Raw genomic sequence first — 17373 nt, forward strand, 5'->3', positions numbered from 1 at the left:
CAAAACAGGAGTTACCCGTAAGGCAGCTGAGATGAGAGAGTGAGGCAAGTACCTGAAAACAAAACTGTGAGGTTGATGCATACCAAAATATTGACTCCATGTATGAGAAAGCTTTTTTTTAAAAAACATTTAAACATTAAACATAAATATTTTAAACAACAGATCTGATTCCCTGTTCACACTCAGTGAGAGAGAGACGCATTTCACATCTAAAATATCCTGGACCAAGAAAGTCCAAGGAGCCTGCTCCATAGAAAAAAAAACATGACAGTAAACTGCCTTTAATAATAACTATCTAGTTCTGTAAATTAGTTTTTAAAAGTCAGTATAAATATTGCATGAAATTAAAGTATATGTGATGTATTAGCAGACAAACGATAATTAATGCAGATAGCATATATACTCTGTGCTGCCATACCAAAAGCTAATTGTCTCTTGCAAAATGCAAATGTTAAACTGCAAATAAAAAAGGATCCGCTGCACCTGAAAGTGGGAACTTCAGTGCAGCCAGGAGCTCTGCACCAGAGGAGACTCTCAGCATTAAACCCCTTCCTCCACAATCTAATGGCCACTGTAAAACTGTATTAGTGCAGATACAGCTCTAAAGATGCATCTCCTGCAGCTGCCCCTGAGCAGTCCCTTGGATTCTTCTTTCATAAAATCTTTAAATCCTAATTTAAACTAAAAGCTATAACCTAGAAAAAAATCCCATTCCTACAGAGCTGCCTAAGGATTACAAAAAGGTCTGCAGAAGTCTGTTGTCATCACTGCAGAAGGCTTTAGCTGCAAGCACCACTCGTTTGCCCTGCACGTCCCCAGCACCCCACACAATTGCTCTGGCTCAGGATGTGGCTTCCCGGTGCTGCGGAGGGAGAGGGGAGGGAGAGGGGAGGGAGAGGGGAGGGAGCCCCCCCTCACTGCCATCCATGGGGGCAGCCTCCCCAGAAATAATCAGCCTTCAGGAGGCAAGTTAGGGAAACAAAAAGGGGGTGGGAGAGAAAGGTTTCATTGGTGATTTATTGTCTCCTAACGAGAGAATGAAAATAAGAAAACTATTTCTCTTGCATGGTCTGGGCACATCGGCAGCTCTCCCATGGGAGCAAGGTGTGGGATGCTGCATCTGACCCAAGCGAGCTGCAGGCATCGGCTGGGGCAGCCCATGCTGGCATTGCTTTCATGTACATCACCCCGTTGGTGGGTTACTCCTGCCTGCTCGTGCTGCCCTGTCATCTTTAACTCAGCAACCCCAGATCTCGAAAACGCATAATCTCAGTTAGAGAGTGGCTGATCTCACAGGTGGGCAAGGGAAGGCTTTTCACATGTTTATTGTCCATCAGGAATTTGGCATCTCTGCACCAGGCTCTCGGCATCCTAGACTCTTCTGGCCCCAAATCCACTACCCAAACGGCTCACCAGGTCCCTGAGCTCAAGAGGAAACCAGGTGTGTTCTGGACAGGGGCTGCAGTGCTGGAGCCAGGGCGGCGGGGACACCTGTACCTCTCTGCAGGATCCCAGGGGACGGGGGAAGCACTGTGCCATGCTCTGGAGCTCCAAAAGTGCCCTCCAGCTGAGGAGACGAGCCCTGGGATGTTGTTCCCCCCACTCCTCCAGCCCCACTGCTGCACCACACCCATTATAACCGTGATGCTCTCTGCAGACACACTCGCAGGTCCCTAACGCATGGCTCTGTGTCTGCCCTGCCTCGCTTCTCACCAAGCACACGATTATACCGGCGCTGCTTTGCATCTCCTGTCCGCGGGGCCCTGGTGGGAGTGATGTGACGTAGCTGCAGGTTGCGGCAAGGCACAGTCAAGCATTGGAAAAACAGGCATGATGAGTCCTAAAAAAGTGGTCTGACTTACCAAAAGTGCCGAGCATCCAGACGTACAAACTCGATGGAATTACTTTTGCAAATATCTTAGCACATATAAATAGTAATCCGTGTTTGCAATAGATTATTGAGTGTGATACATAACACTTGGTGATTAATGCAGTAAAAGGCATTTGGAAGTTTCCCCATAGCACTGAGAGAGGCAAACTGTGGGCTGTGCTCGTCTTAGGGATGGGAGGAAGAGTTTGGGGCTTAGGGCCCCTCCTTGGATGAATGACTGGACACTGCCCCCAGTTCCCTGGGCAGTCGGTGACCGCCCCTCCCTTCAGCCCCTCCGGAGTCTCACCATACATAGGGTTAGAAACACATTAGTCTGCAGGAATGATTTTCTGCAGGCTGAATCATTTCAGTATAAATTAGCCTCCAAGCAGAGGCAGCTGTGGATGTCACAGGCTCAGCAGCACACCCACACCTGAAGAAACACACAAAGATTCTGACCATAAAATAAAATAATTCCACAAGAGCAATTGTGAAGCACAGCATTCAACACAGATAAAACCCCCAAGGCAGAAGTCCCGCCGTGCTGAGCCTTGTTGAGGATTGCAGGCATTGCAGGTATTTGGGATTGCTACACAAAATAAGATGTGATGCCTGGCTGTGTCAGAGGCCAGAGCCAGTACAGGTGGCTGAGAGAGCTGCAGGATGGCTGGAGCAACGCTGCAGTGGCATCACTGCTTCAGGGACCTAGAAAAGCATGGTTAGTGCTATCAAGGGTGACGCTGGGCAGATGATATTCATCGTCCTGGCCACACTGGAGATGTGTGCCTGCAATTGCCTGCCACTGCTGCCTGTGCCAGGGAAGGAGCCCGTGCCAGGAACGCGGGCGGGCACTGAAGCTCAGCCATCTGTACAAATAGGTGGTACAGCATTTCCCAGGCACAGGAGCTGGCAGTGCCCAGGGCTGAATCCGCCCCCTGATTCGGAAGGTGGTGAGCACCCCGGATGCAGGCCATTCTGTGCCTGCCAGGATCCCAGTGGTGCACCCATGTCTTCAGGCACCCTTTAAAAAAGGCCGTCTCCCAGGGATGAAGACCAGCTTGCTAATGAGATGATAGATAGGTAGGTAGGTAGATAGATAGATAGATAGATAGATAGATAGATAGATAGATAGATAGATAGATAGATAGATAGATAGATAGATAGATAGATAGATAGATAGATAGATAGATAGATGGACGGATGGATGGATTGATGGATGGATGGATGGATGGATGGATGGATGGATGGATGGATGGATGGATGGATGGATGGATGGATGGATGGATGGATGGATGGATGGATGGATGGATGGACGGACGGATGAAGTTTATCAGCCCAACTGCCTCCATGGGCAAGGAGAAGAGAGAAGGATGTGAAAGCAGTGGCAGAGCTCATGCTGTCCTGCAAGCACAAATGGTCCTTACGCTCCCCACTACACAGACTGCAAAGGACCACAGTCCTCCAGCAACTGCCAAATCATACCAAAAATACCATACAGAAGCTGAGCAAAGTCAGGATGTCATTTTTGTGGGAAAAAAATTCTATATTCGGTGATTTCTTCATGTGTCATGAGTTCCTCACAGTTTTACCAAAATATTTGTAAGAAAAAAAAGTAAAAAGGTGTTTAAAGTGGCAAATTATTATAGCACTTTTTTCATAACTGAAACCTTAAAACTGCTTGAATTTGAAACAGAAGCATTTTAAAGAGATACTTTGTTCCACCGACCTTTTGTGTGTAAATGCTCCATTGATTTTTAAAGCACTTTCTGAGATGCCCTATTCTATTCCTCCTCATCTCCAGCCACTGATCTAGAGGGACACAGGTGTCTTGTAGGTCCTGTGTCACATCTACCAGTCCCAGGTGGACATCTCAGATGTCCAAAGGCATCTCTGGTGGTGCAAAGATGCAAAGATGTCCACTGACTGCATCAGGAGGCTGGATGCACAACTCGCATCTAGATCCCTACGTTCTGGTGTCTACCAGCTACACCTACCTCACTCCAGCATCAGCCTTGGACAAACGGCCCAGCACAGGTCACATAGGCTCTGCACACATGTTCAACCTCTCATAATTTCAGGGGCAGCCGTTATCATCTGAGTTTTCAAGCATGGCCCCAAGCAGAGACACTTCACAGCAGCACGATCCTGAAGCATCAGTGGCAGTTTTAACCACTGGGGAAGTCTGCAAAGTCTTGACTTGGTGCAGCTAACACACTCCTCAGGTCATGGCTGCTGCGTGGAGATGCCAACAAACCTGTGGTCACCACCCCCACAATAAACTACACCCCTGTGGCCAAGGGGAGAGGGCAGGGCTGAAGATTTTGTCCATCAGTAAACAGGCCATGGCCAAGATCAGCTTGTTAATTGCTGCCACAGGCTAATGTCGTAGGGAATTAGCTTCATCCCAGCAGGTCTGACGAAGCACAGCTGCTGGCACATGCGTAGTCACACATGGGGTCTGCCATGAGAGAGGGGCATTTTCCAGCCACAGTTTATTGAGCACCAAGCCCATCTCCCCAGGTCCAATCTTCCAAACACCTCCAGAAAGGTGAAAAAAGAGGGTGTGGGGAGAAAGAAAGAACAAGACACAAAATGGCAAGGAGAGATAGGACACAAAAAGTCTTGAGTTTGGCATAAGAATGGCTGACGAACCATAAAAGGGGCACGTGGAGGAGGAGGTGAAAGAAACAGGTAGAAAAGCCTCTCACTGGACATACTGTAAGGAAAGGATGCTGGGACAGAAAATGCTTGCAGAAGAAATGGGTAGCAAACCCAGAGCAGGAAGAAGGACGCTCAGAGCTCAGGTGGCAGGGCAGAGGAGTGAGGAGCAGCAAAGGAGGGAGGTGATGGGGCTGGTGGAAAACTGGACAGAGGGGCCAAAGGGAAGGGGTCTGGGCTGATCCTCACCTTGTTCACATGAGGCAGGGCTGGAAGAAGGGAGGAAGGTTCAGAGGATCATGCCCAGCCCCAGCTGCTCCATGTCCTCTGCAGCAGCAGCAGGACTGGCCAGGACATTATGGGCAGGTCTGCAGCACCTAAAGCTCCTTGAACACCTAAAGCTCCCAATCAGTTATCTCAGCTTGTGTTACTGACAAGGCTTTGAAGACCATTATGGCTGCACATGACACAACCCGGTTCACAGCCTCAGACACACACAGAGCAAATGGGACAAGGCTTGCAAAGACACTCAGTTCTGGTCCTGAGGAAGGCCCTGGAGAAGATGCCTTAATCCCTGGTCCCCTGTGTGAGATTGAGCAAAGCACAAAGACTTTAGGGTTTCCTAGTGGGAGAAGCTCTGAACTGGTGCATGAAACTAAAACCTTCTGTGCAACCGCAGGTGGGTAAAAAACAATAGTGAACATATTTGGGATGAAAATCTGACTTACAGCCATCAGTGATGGCTACCATAACCCTCATGGACTTCAGTCCTGGAGGAGAAGCAGAGACAGAAATGACAGATTGACTTCCAAAACAGTGTTTGCTCAGTTGAGGAAAGGCTGATGACCGCAGTGACAGGAATGAGATGGCTCAGATACTCCCTGCCTCTCTTCTGTAGGGCCAGATTTAAAAAAAAAGCAGCTGTGCCACTGTTTGTTTTGGAGTCCAAATGGGAGCCAAGCTCATTTATCATCTGGCCTCAGCACCTCTGGATCTCAGTTCCTAACCTGTAAAAGAGCATATTTTCCCTGTCTGGTATCTTTTCTTGGCATGTCTTTTTCCCTGCATGCACACCTGGATCACAGACTCTATCAGCAAAGGGGTAGCACCTCATTCAGGTAGGGCCTGCCCTCCCACTTTCACAACACAGAAAGGTCCTTACGTCTATTGCTTTTGAATACAAGAAATCCTTGCAGCCAAGAGGTTAATTCTCATAGATGGAAGAATGCTACAGCACACAACCCCTGATTATGCACCCTGCTGCTTTTAGTGTGTGATGAGACTGAAACACAACCATCAACAAATAAGGTACTGCAAGTGGGTCGTTTGGACAAACCACTTACGGTATCTTCTTTGATGATGGTGCTTTTGTCATTTTCTCCACTGCTGCGCTGACGTCTCCTTCTGCATCAATCAGTGCCTGCAAGTTTGCACTTTGGTCCTGGAAGCCCATGGCGCTGAGCTCTTCCATTTGTCTCTTAAATCTGGTCTGTGGTGCTTCCTCATCCATCTCTGTCTGGTCATCTGCTTCATCCTCATCTGACTCCAGAACTGCATCATCCTCAGACGTACCGCTTTCTGCTGGGTCATCCCTGCTTTCCAGATCCATACGTGAATCCTCCAAACTAAGTAAAAAATCTGGTGCTTCTCTTGAGAGGGTCTGTAATCCCAGGTGGATCTGTAGCAACGCCTGCTGTGCTCTGGGGTTTCTCAGCAAGTAGGAAATTTCGGCGTTCTCCATCTCCGGTGGCAGCTGCTGGGCCTGTTGGTCTTGAGGTGGAGAATTTCCATCGCTTGATATATGAGCACTATTCAGCAGCATTTGTGCTGGGCTGCTGGGGTTTGTTAATGCACTCTCCAGGTTGTGCATGACTTCTGGGTTTCCTATTAGTTGCTGAACCATGTTCTGAGCCTCCCCCGAGTTGGGTACCACTGCACCTGCTGCAGGACCCAAACTCAGCAAGGCAAAGCTGTCACCGGTGCTGCTGTTGGCAAATTGGCCATCGTAGTCATCTGCATTATCACTGACTCCGTTGGACTGCGGAGCCCAAGGGTTGGGTAATGGCCTCCGGTTTTCGGTGTGGGCTGGTAGCCTGGCTCCACTCAGGGGTGGGTTACTGTCCAAGGAAGCAAAGGGGTTGTTGCCCAGCTGTGCCTGCACAGCATCCAAGATGGGCTCCTCAATTTCCCTGTACAGCCGCTCCAGAGCTCTGTACCCACCGGGGATGCTTTCAAGGTTGTTCATGGCCACGTCATGGTTCCTCATCATCTCTTGCATAACGGCAGAACTGCTGGAAGCCTCTAAGATTTCTCTGATAGTATGTGGGTTAGTGAGAGTCTGACCAATCTCAGGATTTTCTTCAGCCAGCCGCTGCATCTGAGGGTCCGACATGATGAGATCCCTGACAAGATCGGCGTTGCTAAAGGTGTTCTGCCCAAAGGTGCCCTGCATCATCTCACTTATCAGGCTGTGCATGGGCACATTTTGTTCTTGAATGCTATTCACCAAGTCCAGCATGTCTGCTGAGTGCAGGCCTAGGAGATATGCACCTGTCACCCCAAGGAGGAACCCAAGCAAAAAGGCATTGTTGTTGATGGTGTTCAGATCCAGGTCTGAACTTAAGATGCTAGACAAGAGGTCCTCCATGGTCTGGGCCACTATTTGTTGGCTGGAGGTCAACAGCTCAGGCAAGCTATGATGGTTCAAGCATGGGGGTTGCAGATTAGCTGTGTTTCCCAAGTAGGATAAATTGGAATTACTGTGGCTGGGAGGTTGCGTCAGGGTGGCTGCTCTTCCTTGACCTGTCAGGCCGTACTGTGGTCTCTTTTGGGACCTGATGACCACATGGATGCTGACTCCACTGTGAACGTTGTGCTGGCTCAAAGTGTCTTGATCCTTGAGGACTTTCCCAGCAAATATCAGGACCAGCAGATCAGGGCATGTTTTGAAACGTTTGGCAACTTCTTCCTTAAACTCCTGGATGGTGCTGCTCTGGGCAACCTCAAACTGCTCCTTCTGCTTGAGGGTCTTCACGGTCACTTTGATGATATTTGAGGAATCCATGGTGACAACCGGTTGACTAGTCTCTGCTGCCCCTTTGCCTTCGGGCACGGTGACTCTGAGACCAGGACTGCGCTTTGGTCTGTTGAGAAGCAGAAATGCTGGCAGAAGGTGGGGAGAAACAGGGCGCAGTGGCTGCCAGCTGAAACAGCAGGGTGGCTGTTGCCCCTGCTACGGTGACAGCTGCTGGGAGAGAGCAGTGACACAGGGACAAGGACCACCTCTCCCTGCAGTGCAGATTGAATGCACATACCAGCCAGATGTTGCACAGCTGCTCTGCTTGCTCACCAGCCACGCAGAGCACCCCCCATGTTCCTTGTCCCACTGCAGCCTCCTGCCTACATGGAACTGCCATGCAGCTGTCCCTGTGCTATGACATCACCGCTGATGTCAGAGTGAGAAGCAACGGCCTGGAGGGGGGCCGTTTCCCTTGGAGCTGAGCTCAGGCTTCCTCGCCTCTGAGGTTCCCAGCCAACCTACTCCCTGGGGCACAGGGAGGACCATGACATGGGAAAGTCCTGTCTCAGGGCACTCCAGAACCATTTCCATTCGAGACAACCACTGCACCCAGCTGCTCGCAGGCAGGAAACCCCATTGCAAAGCTCCCAGGCACCCACCCTCTCCACTCTGGACCTTGCTCCCCTGTTTCAGTGAATACCCCGTTCCTGCCAGGTTTGCTTCAAAGCACCCTGAAGCTTTGCATCCCATCCCCGTCAGCCTTTGGGTCACTTTGTGGTTTTGCTGCCAGCCCTGCACACCCACACCGAGGGTCAGCACTCTCCTCTAGCAGGCTCCTAGCAGCGCAGCCCCCACGCCTGCCGCCTCCCTCACAGCCCTGATCTCAGCTGTCTGAGAAGGAAATATCCACCTTCTTCAGCCTGATCCCAGGAGCACCCTCACTTTTTCAACCAGGAAACACCAGCACCAGGAGCTTTCATCCCTGACACTGCCCCGGCACAGATGTGCCCGGGTAAGGGTTATACAGGCTGTGCAATTTCAATACACTTCATACCATCTTTGTGGATGCTGCTTTAACAGCGTCCACATTTAATTCCGTGTTCACAAAGCAAACACACTCCAGTGCCATTAGTGGAAAAGAATTTCTCCTTCACCCAGCTGAGAAAGGGGATGTTTGTTCCAAAACAAAGCCAAAAGGAGGTACATTTTTCTTAGCAATCCACATTTTATTTCTTGTTTGTACAATGCTTGGAAAAAGTTTTGACAGTCCCCAGGTTGGTGCTCAATTCCTTCACCTGCAAAATTCAAAGACTAACTTTCACGAGCCAATATAAAAATCCAGGTGCATACCAGAACAACAGCTTCATTTGTTTGGCCTTCTTTCATAGCTTTCAGGTTATTTGATGTTAATACTAATTTTCTAAATTACAAAAGTTTTCATTTAATAAAAAGATCTTCTGATCCATTTGCAGAGTGCTTATTCCATTCTGCTAACCATGCCACATGGCAGCTCCCTGAAGGACATGGTACGGTTTCTGTTTCCAGACAGCATGCCAAGAGAAGAGCGCTTCCAAAGACCTAGCACTCTTGTTTGCAATAACAAAGAGCTCCTCTGCAATTATTTGTTTGGACAAAAGACACTGGCACGCACACCTCTGCCAGCACACCAGTGCCTGTTTGCTCCCTCCCACCGTGATTCGTCCCTCCACCGCTGCCACCAGCCACCCCTTTCCCGGCTGGGTGCAGCAGCGGTAGCACAGGGCACCGTCCCTCTGCGTGGTGACCCCACAGCCCTCATCATCGCTGGCTGCAGCTCTGGCTCCAGTTCACTGACAAATGATGGGACAATAGTGCTAAATACAGCAATGGTGGGTCTGATCTCTATTTTCTCTGACGGTTCAGTCTCAAAGCATGGACACGCGAAACACAACTGGTCCCCTTGCTCCACTGTGGACATCAGTGGGATCTGGGGAAAACTGACACCTTGGAGTCAGCCCTGTCCTGTGAGCTCTCACAGACAGCTTCCTGGCACAGGTCATGAAGGACCCAACAATAAAGGGGCTCTGCTGGGCACACATATAGGAACCCACCACACAAATGCAAGCATCAAAACTTCTTGTTTGCAAAGCATCAAACCTTTGATGTTTGCAGACCACTTCAGCTTGTGGTGCTGTGCCACACTGCAGCTCTGGAGCAGACTGATGTAGGGCATGGGCAAAGGCCAATACGTCTGCCCCTGCCCCTCCCTGCTGGCCCCAGAGCCCTCCCCTGCTCCGACGGAAAACCTCTGGGAGGGGGACGATTCCCTCTGCTCCCACCCTCCCCCACCATGCCCATACCCCGCAAATAGCGGCTGCACCACAAGGCTACATTTTGTCCCTCTTCTGAGCATCAGCACAGACGTCTGGGTGGGAACACACTGTGACAGCCCACAGAAGGCAGCGTTTTCTTCACCTGCTGCATACAACTTGTAAGAAAAGCCTGTCTGGCCTCTGGGGCTGGTCAGCACAGCTGGGGGGGGCACCCCACTGGTTCCCCGAGAAAGGCATGTCTGAGAGGAGCCATCCAGGTCAGCTATGAGGAAAGCAAAGCATCTCCACGGGGTGGGTCAAGGCCCCACACATGGAGCAGGGTGGTGCTGGGGTGGAAATCACCTACCACGGGCTTTTGCTGTGTGGGTGGCTCCTCTGAGCTGGCTGTTGGGCATCTGCAGCCCACCAAGTGTGGGCAAGGTGCCCACAGCTACAGCAGCGCACAGGTGATGGAGGAGGAGATGCTTCACTTCTGGGCTCTGTGGGGGGGGACAAGGGTCTCTGCATGTAGCTTGTTTGCGTTTGTGCCTCCAGATGAAAGCTGTTCCCTCTGCCTGTGCAGGAAGCCTATCCTACCTAGAGAGGAACTAAAAACACCCCTGCCTGCAACCCCTCCTGCCAGCCTACGTGCTGGACAGCTGAAGGTTTCAAGCAGGAGCTGCTTCGTCCCGGTTAGCAAACCCGAGGGCTGTGCTTGTGGGCTGATGCTGCTCACAGATGAAGCTCCCCATGACGCAAACCTTGCCGCTGCAGGGCAGATGCTGGTGCCTGCTGGTCTTCCCTGCACCTCTGCATGACTAACTCTGCACAGCTCTGCTGCAGGCCCGGGGGTCTGCACAAGCTAGGGCAGAGTGCCAGGGTCTCACACAAGCCCTGAGGAAGTGGAGCAAGGGAGCAGTCGACCAGCAAGCCAATGACAGACTGACAGCCCCCAGTCCAGCCCAGTGCACGGACTCTGGGCTTTGGCCATGGCCATTGGGTGCCCAGCTCAGACGACCAGCTGGGCACTGGGCAATGACTCTTGCTTGTGGTCCTTCCTGCTGCACTGTCTCACCTCAGCCCAGCAGAAGCTGTCACGTCTAGAATAACGTCTCATGTTATCCATGTGTTCAAAAAGAAAAATATAACTTTGGTATCGAAGTCCTGAGAAGTGTTTTCCTGCCTGCTGGGCTCAGCAGGACTCCTGCACAGCCACGACTGCGCTGCCATCCAGCGAGTCCTGGCCAGGCCGGAGAGCTGGGCCCAGGGGAACCTCGGGGAATTCAGCAAGAGCCAGTGCAAGGTCCTGCCCCTGGGGAGGAACAGCCCCCCGCACCAGCACAGGCTGGGGGGGACCTGCTGGAGAGCGGCTCTGCTGAGAGGCCCTGGGGGTGCTGGGGGGCAGCGAGGTGACCCTGAGCCAGCACCGGGCCCTCGGGGCCAAGGGGGCCAGCGGTGTCCTGGGGGGCATGAAAAGGAGCGTGGCCAGCAGGGCGAGGGAGGTTCTCCTCCCCCTCTGCTCTGCCCCAGTGAGGCCACATCTGGGGGGCTGCGGCCAGTTCTGGGCCCCCCAGTTCAAGAAGGGCAGGGAACTGCTGGAGCAAGGCCAGCGCAGAGCTGCCAAGGGGATCAGGGGCTGGAGCATCTCCCTGGGGAGGAAAGGCTGAGAGACCTGGGCTTGTCCAGCCTGGAGAAGAGAAGGCTGAGGGGGAATCTCATCAATGCCTATAAATATCTGAAGGGTTGGTGTCAGGGGGATGGGGCCGGGCTCTTTCCAGTGGTGCCCAACGCCAGGCCAAGGGGCCACGGGCACAAGCTGGGACACGGGAAGTTCCCCCTGAACATGAGGCCAAACCCCTTCCCTGTGCGGGTGCCAGAGCAGGGGCACAGGCTGCCCAGAGAGGCTGTGGGGTCCCTTCCCTGGGGACATTCACCCCCCGCCTGGACGCGGCCCTGTGCCCCTGCTCTGGGGGTGCCTGCTCCAGCAGGGGTGGGACGGGATGAGCTCCAGAGGGCCCTTCCAGCCCCCACCAGCCTGGGAGTCTGGGATTCTGTGACTATGGCACTAGTAAAGCACCTGGACTGCACTCTGAATTTGTTTTTCACTCCATAAATGATGGGGTTTAACATTGTGGGGGGAAGCACACAGAAATTGGCCACAACAATAAAGGTAGACCTGGGAATGCAGTGCCAAAAACTGTGTGCAGAAAGGAGGAAAAAGCTAGCCTGAAGCACAGTAACATGATCAAGACCCCAGAGCCGTGGGTGCTCAGAGGCTTAAGCCAGGCGTCTTTGGACAGGACCTGGAAGACAGACTGGAGGAACAGCAGGTAAGCTGTAGCAATGAGTGTGACATCCATGCCTACCACATAAACAGCAATCGTGACACCACACCAGACCTTCGTGGTGATGTCCACACACGCCAGCCTGGCTATGCCCATGTGCTTGCAGTAGGTGTGAGGGACAAGTTTGTTTCTGCAGAAGGTCAAGGAGACGACAAGGATGAAGAATACCTGGGTAATGCAGGCTTCCAAAGAAACGTCCCCAGCCCTAACCCAGAAGATGGCCAGTGTCTTGGGCACAGTGGTAGTGGGTAGCAGCAAGTCAGCAACTGCCAGCATGGGCAGGAAGAGGTACCTGGGCTCATGGAGGCTCTTCTACGTGTCGTTGACGAAGGACAGTGTGAAATTCCCAAGCACAGCAACCATGTACATGAGTGTATGGGGGTGGAGATCCAGAGGTGAGAGTCCCCTGTGCCAGAGGTGTCCATCAGGACACAGGTGATGGGAGCAAAGGCAGTGCAATTGCCAGCTAACATGACAGCCTATTCCTTGAACTTTCTACAAGGCTCCCAGTGACTAAAAAGAAAGTACAAAGCAAAGTTTAATGCTACAGTTGTTCATGAGTACATATTCTCACAAGCTTACTGACACTGCCAGAAGACCTAATCCATAACAACCACTCACAGAGGCACAGAACTATGGAGCAATCCAGGATGGACAAGACCTTGGGAGGTCTCTGGTCCAACCACCTGCACAAAGCAGTCAGCTAAGGGCTTTATACAGCTGAGTCTCAAAAACCTCCAGGGATGGAGATTGCACAAGCTTTCTGGGCAACCCGTTCCAGTTCGCGCACTGGGGCTGTAATACATCCCTGTGCAACCATAGACCAGCCTTTCCTGCAGACGGATGGGAGGTGGGTGCATTCAGGGTGGTACCAGGGCATCCTTCTCTGAGCCTGAAGAGGGAGAGGCTGTTTCCCCGTTCTCCTTTACCCATCTGATCCTGGCGTAACCCAGCTCTCACCTTATAGGCACTGGGAGGGTGCAAAGGTCTGGCCAAGCACCGGCGCCTGCTCAGTGAGCTGAGTCGCTCCGCAGGGAGGAAACAGGCTCAAACGCTGTTTCATCAGGCAGCAGCTTCCTGACACAAAGTCAGGCAGCGCATTGCTGAGGCTTTGGCAGTGGCACAGGCTTCCTGCCTCCCCCAGCAGGCGTGTTCTTAATTTCAACCCTTCCACAGATACAGCACCTTCCTAAAAGACCAGGAACTCGCTCACTCAGCACAAGCAGCTCACCAGTTTCCTGCCCCAGCCACGAGCGAGGGTTTTCTGCCCACAGCCCTCAGGCAGGGACGTGCAGGTGCTGGGGAATTTGCTCTTGCAGCAAGGATGGGGTGTAGCTGTACGCTTCTACGGGAGAACTTATCTTGGGCCGCATATCTCCGGGACACAGGGCTCTACCCACCCTGGGGACAGTGATGCACAGACACCAATATGATGGATACAAAATGTCCGTCTATTTGGCTGCGTCACACGCTTATATAGCTCTTGCGCTTCCTGTTCCTGCCACTCCTATGGGGAGGAGTCTGTCTTTCCATCACATCCCGTGATCTTCCGGTCGCCGATCCCTGTCTATTCCCCTACATCTCCCCCTCCCCACGCTACTAAAATTCTGCAAAGCTACTTGCATAAGCGGATACATATTGCGGTCAGATCTATATTCATGTAACTCTCGCAGGCGCTCTTTGATTTGTCTTATAACACAGCATAACAATGGAAGCCCACAAGTAACCATGGTTACTACACACAACAAGATCCCCCCAATTATTACTATCCAGTTCCAGTTTATATCTCTCTTTTGCCGCCCTTTCCAGTGTCGCTCTCGTTGCAATATTGCTTGCGATCTTGTCAAGGAGCTCATTTCTTTTCCCAATGGTACGGCTAGCATGAGGATCCGTGTCAGCAGACCCTGCAAAGAGACAACTCAGAGAGGGATTATTCATTGTACATCCTTGCACAGTTCTGCTTTCACACACTTTGCAGGCACCCATTCTATGCGCCCTTCATTCTCAACCGCGGTGTAGCCCCTCCCCAGGCATCCCAGTTTCCATCCTCTCTCCCATTGCTCACTGCCTGGGAACCTTACTCGTACCTGTGGATAGCGCTCGCCTGCTTGAGCTTTGCCAAAGTGCTTCTCCACTGCTGTAACTTGCTCCTGCCCGCGTATAAAATGATTAAGCGAATATAATGCACGCATTAAAATAGTTTGCTGAGCTGCTACGGGTATAGTTCCCTTATACCCCTCCCCCTCCCCAAGCTGTATTATTTTCGCCTTCAAGGTGCGATGAGCGCGTTCTACTACTGCCTGCCCTGTGCTATTGTAAGCAATGCCGTGTTTTAATACAATATTCCAAGCTTTACACCATTCTTGGGTATTTTGAGCGCGAAAGCATGGTCCATTATCTGTTTTTATCTCGGTAGGCTTTCCAAGCCACGCCATCACCGTGGTCCAATGCGCAGTCAAGTGCGTTGCGGTCTGCTTCCGATGTTGAGTAGCCGTGATGACTCCACTATAAGTATCAATTGTAACTGCCAGGTGCTTTCCGGGGGCCAACTGTGGACATTCAGTAAAGTCAGTCTGCCAGATGGAATTTGCTTCCAGTCCTCGAGGGTTGACTCCTGCCTCCCACAATGGCGAGTGCTGACAGTAAGGACAGGTGGCTACTACTTCTCTTGCTGCTCTTATTGAGATGCCACACTCCTTTGCCAAGGCTTTAGCACCCAGGTGCAGTTGTTCATGTAGTTTCTTAGCCTCCGCCAAGGTCCAGACTCCCGCGGCTGCCTCATCAGCCATGCGATTCCCCTCAATCAGTGGTCCAGGCCCTGTCTGATGACTGCGAATGTGAATTACTGTCACAGTTGCTCCTCGCTGTGATAAAGCAATCTCTAGCATCAAGGCAATTTCCGTGTGTGGTACACCCTCTCGTTTCATGGACATGACTAATTTATACACATATAAGGAGTCTGTGCACACATTTATATGCCGATCTATATCCTTTCGCAGGGCCATCTCTAGCGCTTTCGCCTCCAGCCACTGCACACTTTTACCCTGCTCCTCATACGTCTGGCGCATCCCACTATTCTCTTCTTTCCACACTACCGCCGCTCTGTTCGTCTTTGAGGAAGCGTCTGTGAAATATGTTGGTCCTGGGTGAGGGGTATCCAAAACCCTACTATCCACACTCAAATCCACCACTTTGGCTGTTTCGGCCCACCTCTGTACCGTGCCTGTGACTATTTTCCCTGGGTATGAGTATACTGCCAATTGGATATCTTCTTCACTCTCTACCACCTTCTGCCACTTCTCCCCATTCCACGGCACTGTCAGCTTATCTGGCTCTTTCCCAAAAATTACCTTGCTTTCCCGTCGCAGCCGCCAAATCATTCCCCCGGCTACCTTAACTTTTGTGGAGAATGCATCCTTGGGAACCTTCTGATATACCCATCGCAGTGGTTTTTCTTCCCCTGCTCGTATTTGATATAGCAATCCTAACCCGCCACAGGCGGTCAGAACCCAACCCGCAATTAATTCCTCCTGGGGGTCCCACCGCCATACTCCTTCCTTTTGCATTCGACGTTCTATCATCTGCAACTGCTGGACTGCCTCAGGGTCTAAACTCCTGGGCTCCCATGGGTCGGTCCCTTTCAGCAACGCATAGAAAGGTTGCATCTCCTCACCGGTGACGCGCACGAATGTCCGCAACCACTGCAGTGCTCCTACCAGCTTCTGGACATCGTGTAAATTTTTAACCTTAGGTGTAAGTTTAATAGGCTGAGCTTGTATGCAGTCCCCTTCTATTCTAGCACCCAGAAATCCACACACTGGTCCTCGCTGTACTTTTGCCTCAGCTATCTTGAGGCCCTGTCCCGCAAGGCCCCTTTGGGTGTCTGAAAAGACTTGTTCACACAACGCCTCGGTGGGCGCAGCTATGAGGACGTCATCCATGTAGTGGATCATGTAGATTTGCTCCTGATACTGCTGCCTTACTTGCTGCAATGCAGAAGCCACATACCTCTGGCAGATCGCTGGAGAATTTTTCATCCCCTGCGGAAGTACTGTCCACTGCCATCTACTACCTGGTTCTGTGCGGTTCACTGCAGGCAGAGTAAAGGCAAATCTCTTTCTATCATCTGGATGTAGCGGAATGCTGAAGAAGCAGTCTTTGATATCTAAAATAATGACTTGCCATCCTCTTGGGACAGCACTCAGATCTGGTAGGCCAGGTTGGAGAGGCCCCATGTCCTCCATTTGCTGATTTACTGCTCTAAGGTCATGCAGCATCCTCCATTGGTTTTTATCTTTCTTTCTTATAGCAAATATAGGGGTGTTCCACGGGCTCATCGAGGGCTCTAGGTGCCCTGCTTCGTGCTCTCGTTTTACTATAGCTCTTACACCCTCTGTTTTCTCTGTTGTCAGGGGCCACTGCTCCACCCAGACGGGCTGTTCGGTTTTCCACACTAACTTGTGCTGATGAAGCCTCTCTGAGGCAGTGGCCCTTATGATAAATTTTTCAACCCGATCCCCATCTGGGCAAGGGCGTCTCGCCCTAACAAGGGGCTTGCTACCCCATCTGCTACTAATATGGTCACTACGGCCGTGAGGAGCTTCCCTGCGTCCTCGTCCATGACTTCGAGTTTCACAGGGCAAATACTTGTTCTCGTCTGTTGTTCTCCTCCTACCCCTATTATACGTTTTCCCATGGCGAGGGGCCAAGTTGATGGCCACCGTTTGAGTGACATTATGGTGACATCTGCCCCGGTATCCACTAACATTCCCAGGCATATTCGTGCCGGGTAACTCGGTTCTTGCGGGGTAATCATCACTGCTGCCATGGGTCTCTCATCACAGCCTATGACCAAGGCCACGCGGGGGCTGTAACCTGCAAATCTTGCCCCCCTGCGTGACGGTTCACTCCCCCTTGGCTCGCTATGGTGGGCCAAGCTCCTGGCGTTGGCACCGTGATGGGGGTCATTTGACTCATAGGAGGCGCGAATCCCCCTCGCTTCGCCCTCCCTTGGCCGTTTCCCGGCCTCGTAGTTGGACAATCTCTTGCCAGGTGTCCTGGCTTCCCACACACCCAGCACCTCCCTACTGGGCGTGCTCCTCCTCCATTACGTCCTCCCCTTTCCGCTAGCGGGCACCCAGCTCTAAAGTGCCCTCGCCGGCCACACAAGTGACATATCGGCCCCACCCC

The 17373-nt window shown here is 51.9% G+C and overlaps 1 protein-coding gene and 1 pseudogene across 1 annotated transcript; both read right to left on the reverse strand.

The window, feature by feature from the left end:
- Nucleotides 1-4817: 4817 nt before the first annotated feature.
- LOC104045125 (ubiquilin-1-like) lies at nt 4818-7592 on the reverse strand. The gene is made up of 3 exons (XM_064452036.1): nt 7289-7592; nt 5872-7141; nt 4818-4872 (listed from the first exon to the last, which is right to left on the reverse strand). Exons 1-3 carry the CDS (start codon nt 7590-7592, stop codon nt 4818-4820), a joined length of 1629 nt encoding a protein of 542 aa, XP_064308106.1.
- A 3438-nt stretch (nt 7593-11030) lies between these two features.
- Nucleotides 11031-12656, reverse strand: LOC104052227 (olfactory receptor 52B2-like; annotated as a pseudogene).
- Nucleotides 12657-17373: the final 4717 nt, after the last annotated feature.

Source organism: Phalacrocorax carbo, chromosome 1 (assembly GCF_963921805.1).
Source record: "Phalacrocorax carbo chromosome 1, bPhaCar2.1, whole genome shotgun sequence".
Lineage (NCBI taxonomy): Eukaryota > Metazoa > Chordata > Aves > Suliformes > Phalacrocoracidae > Phalacrocorax > Phalacrocorax carbo.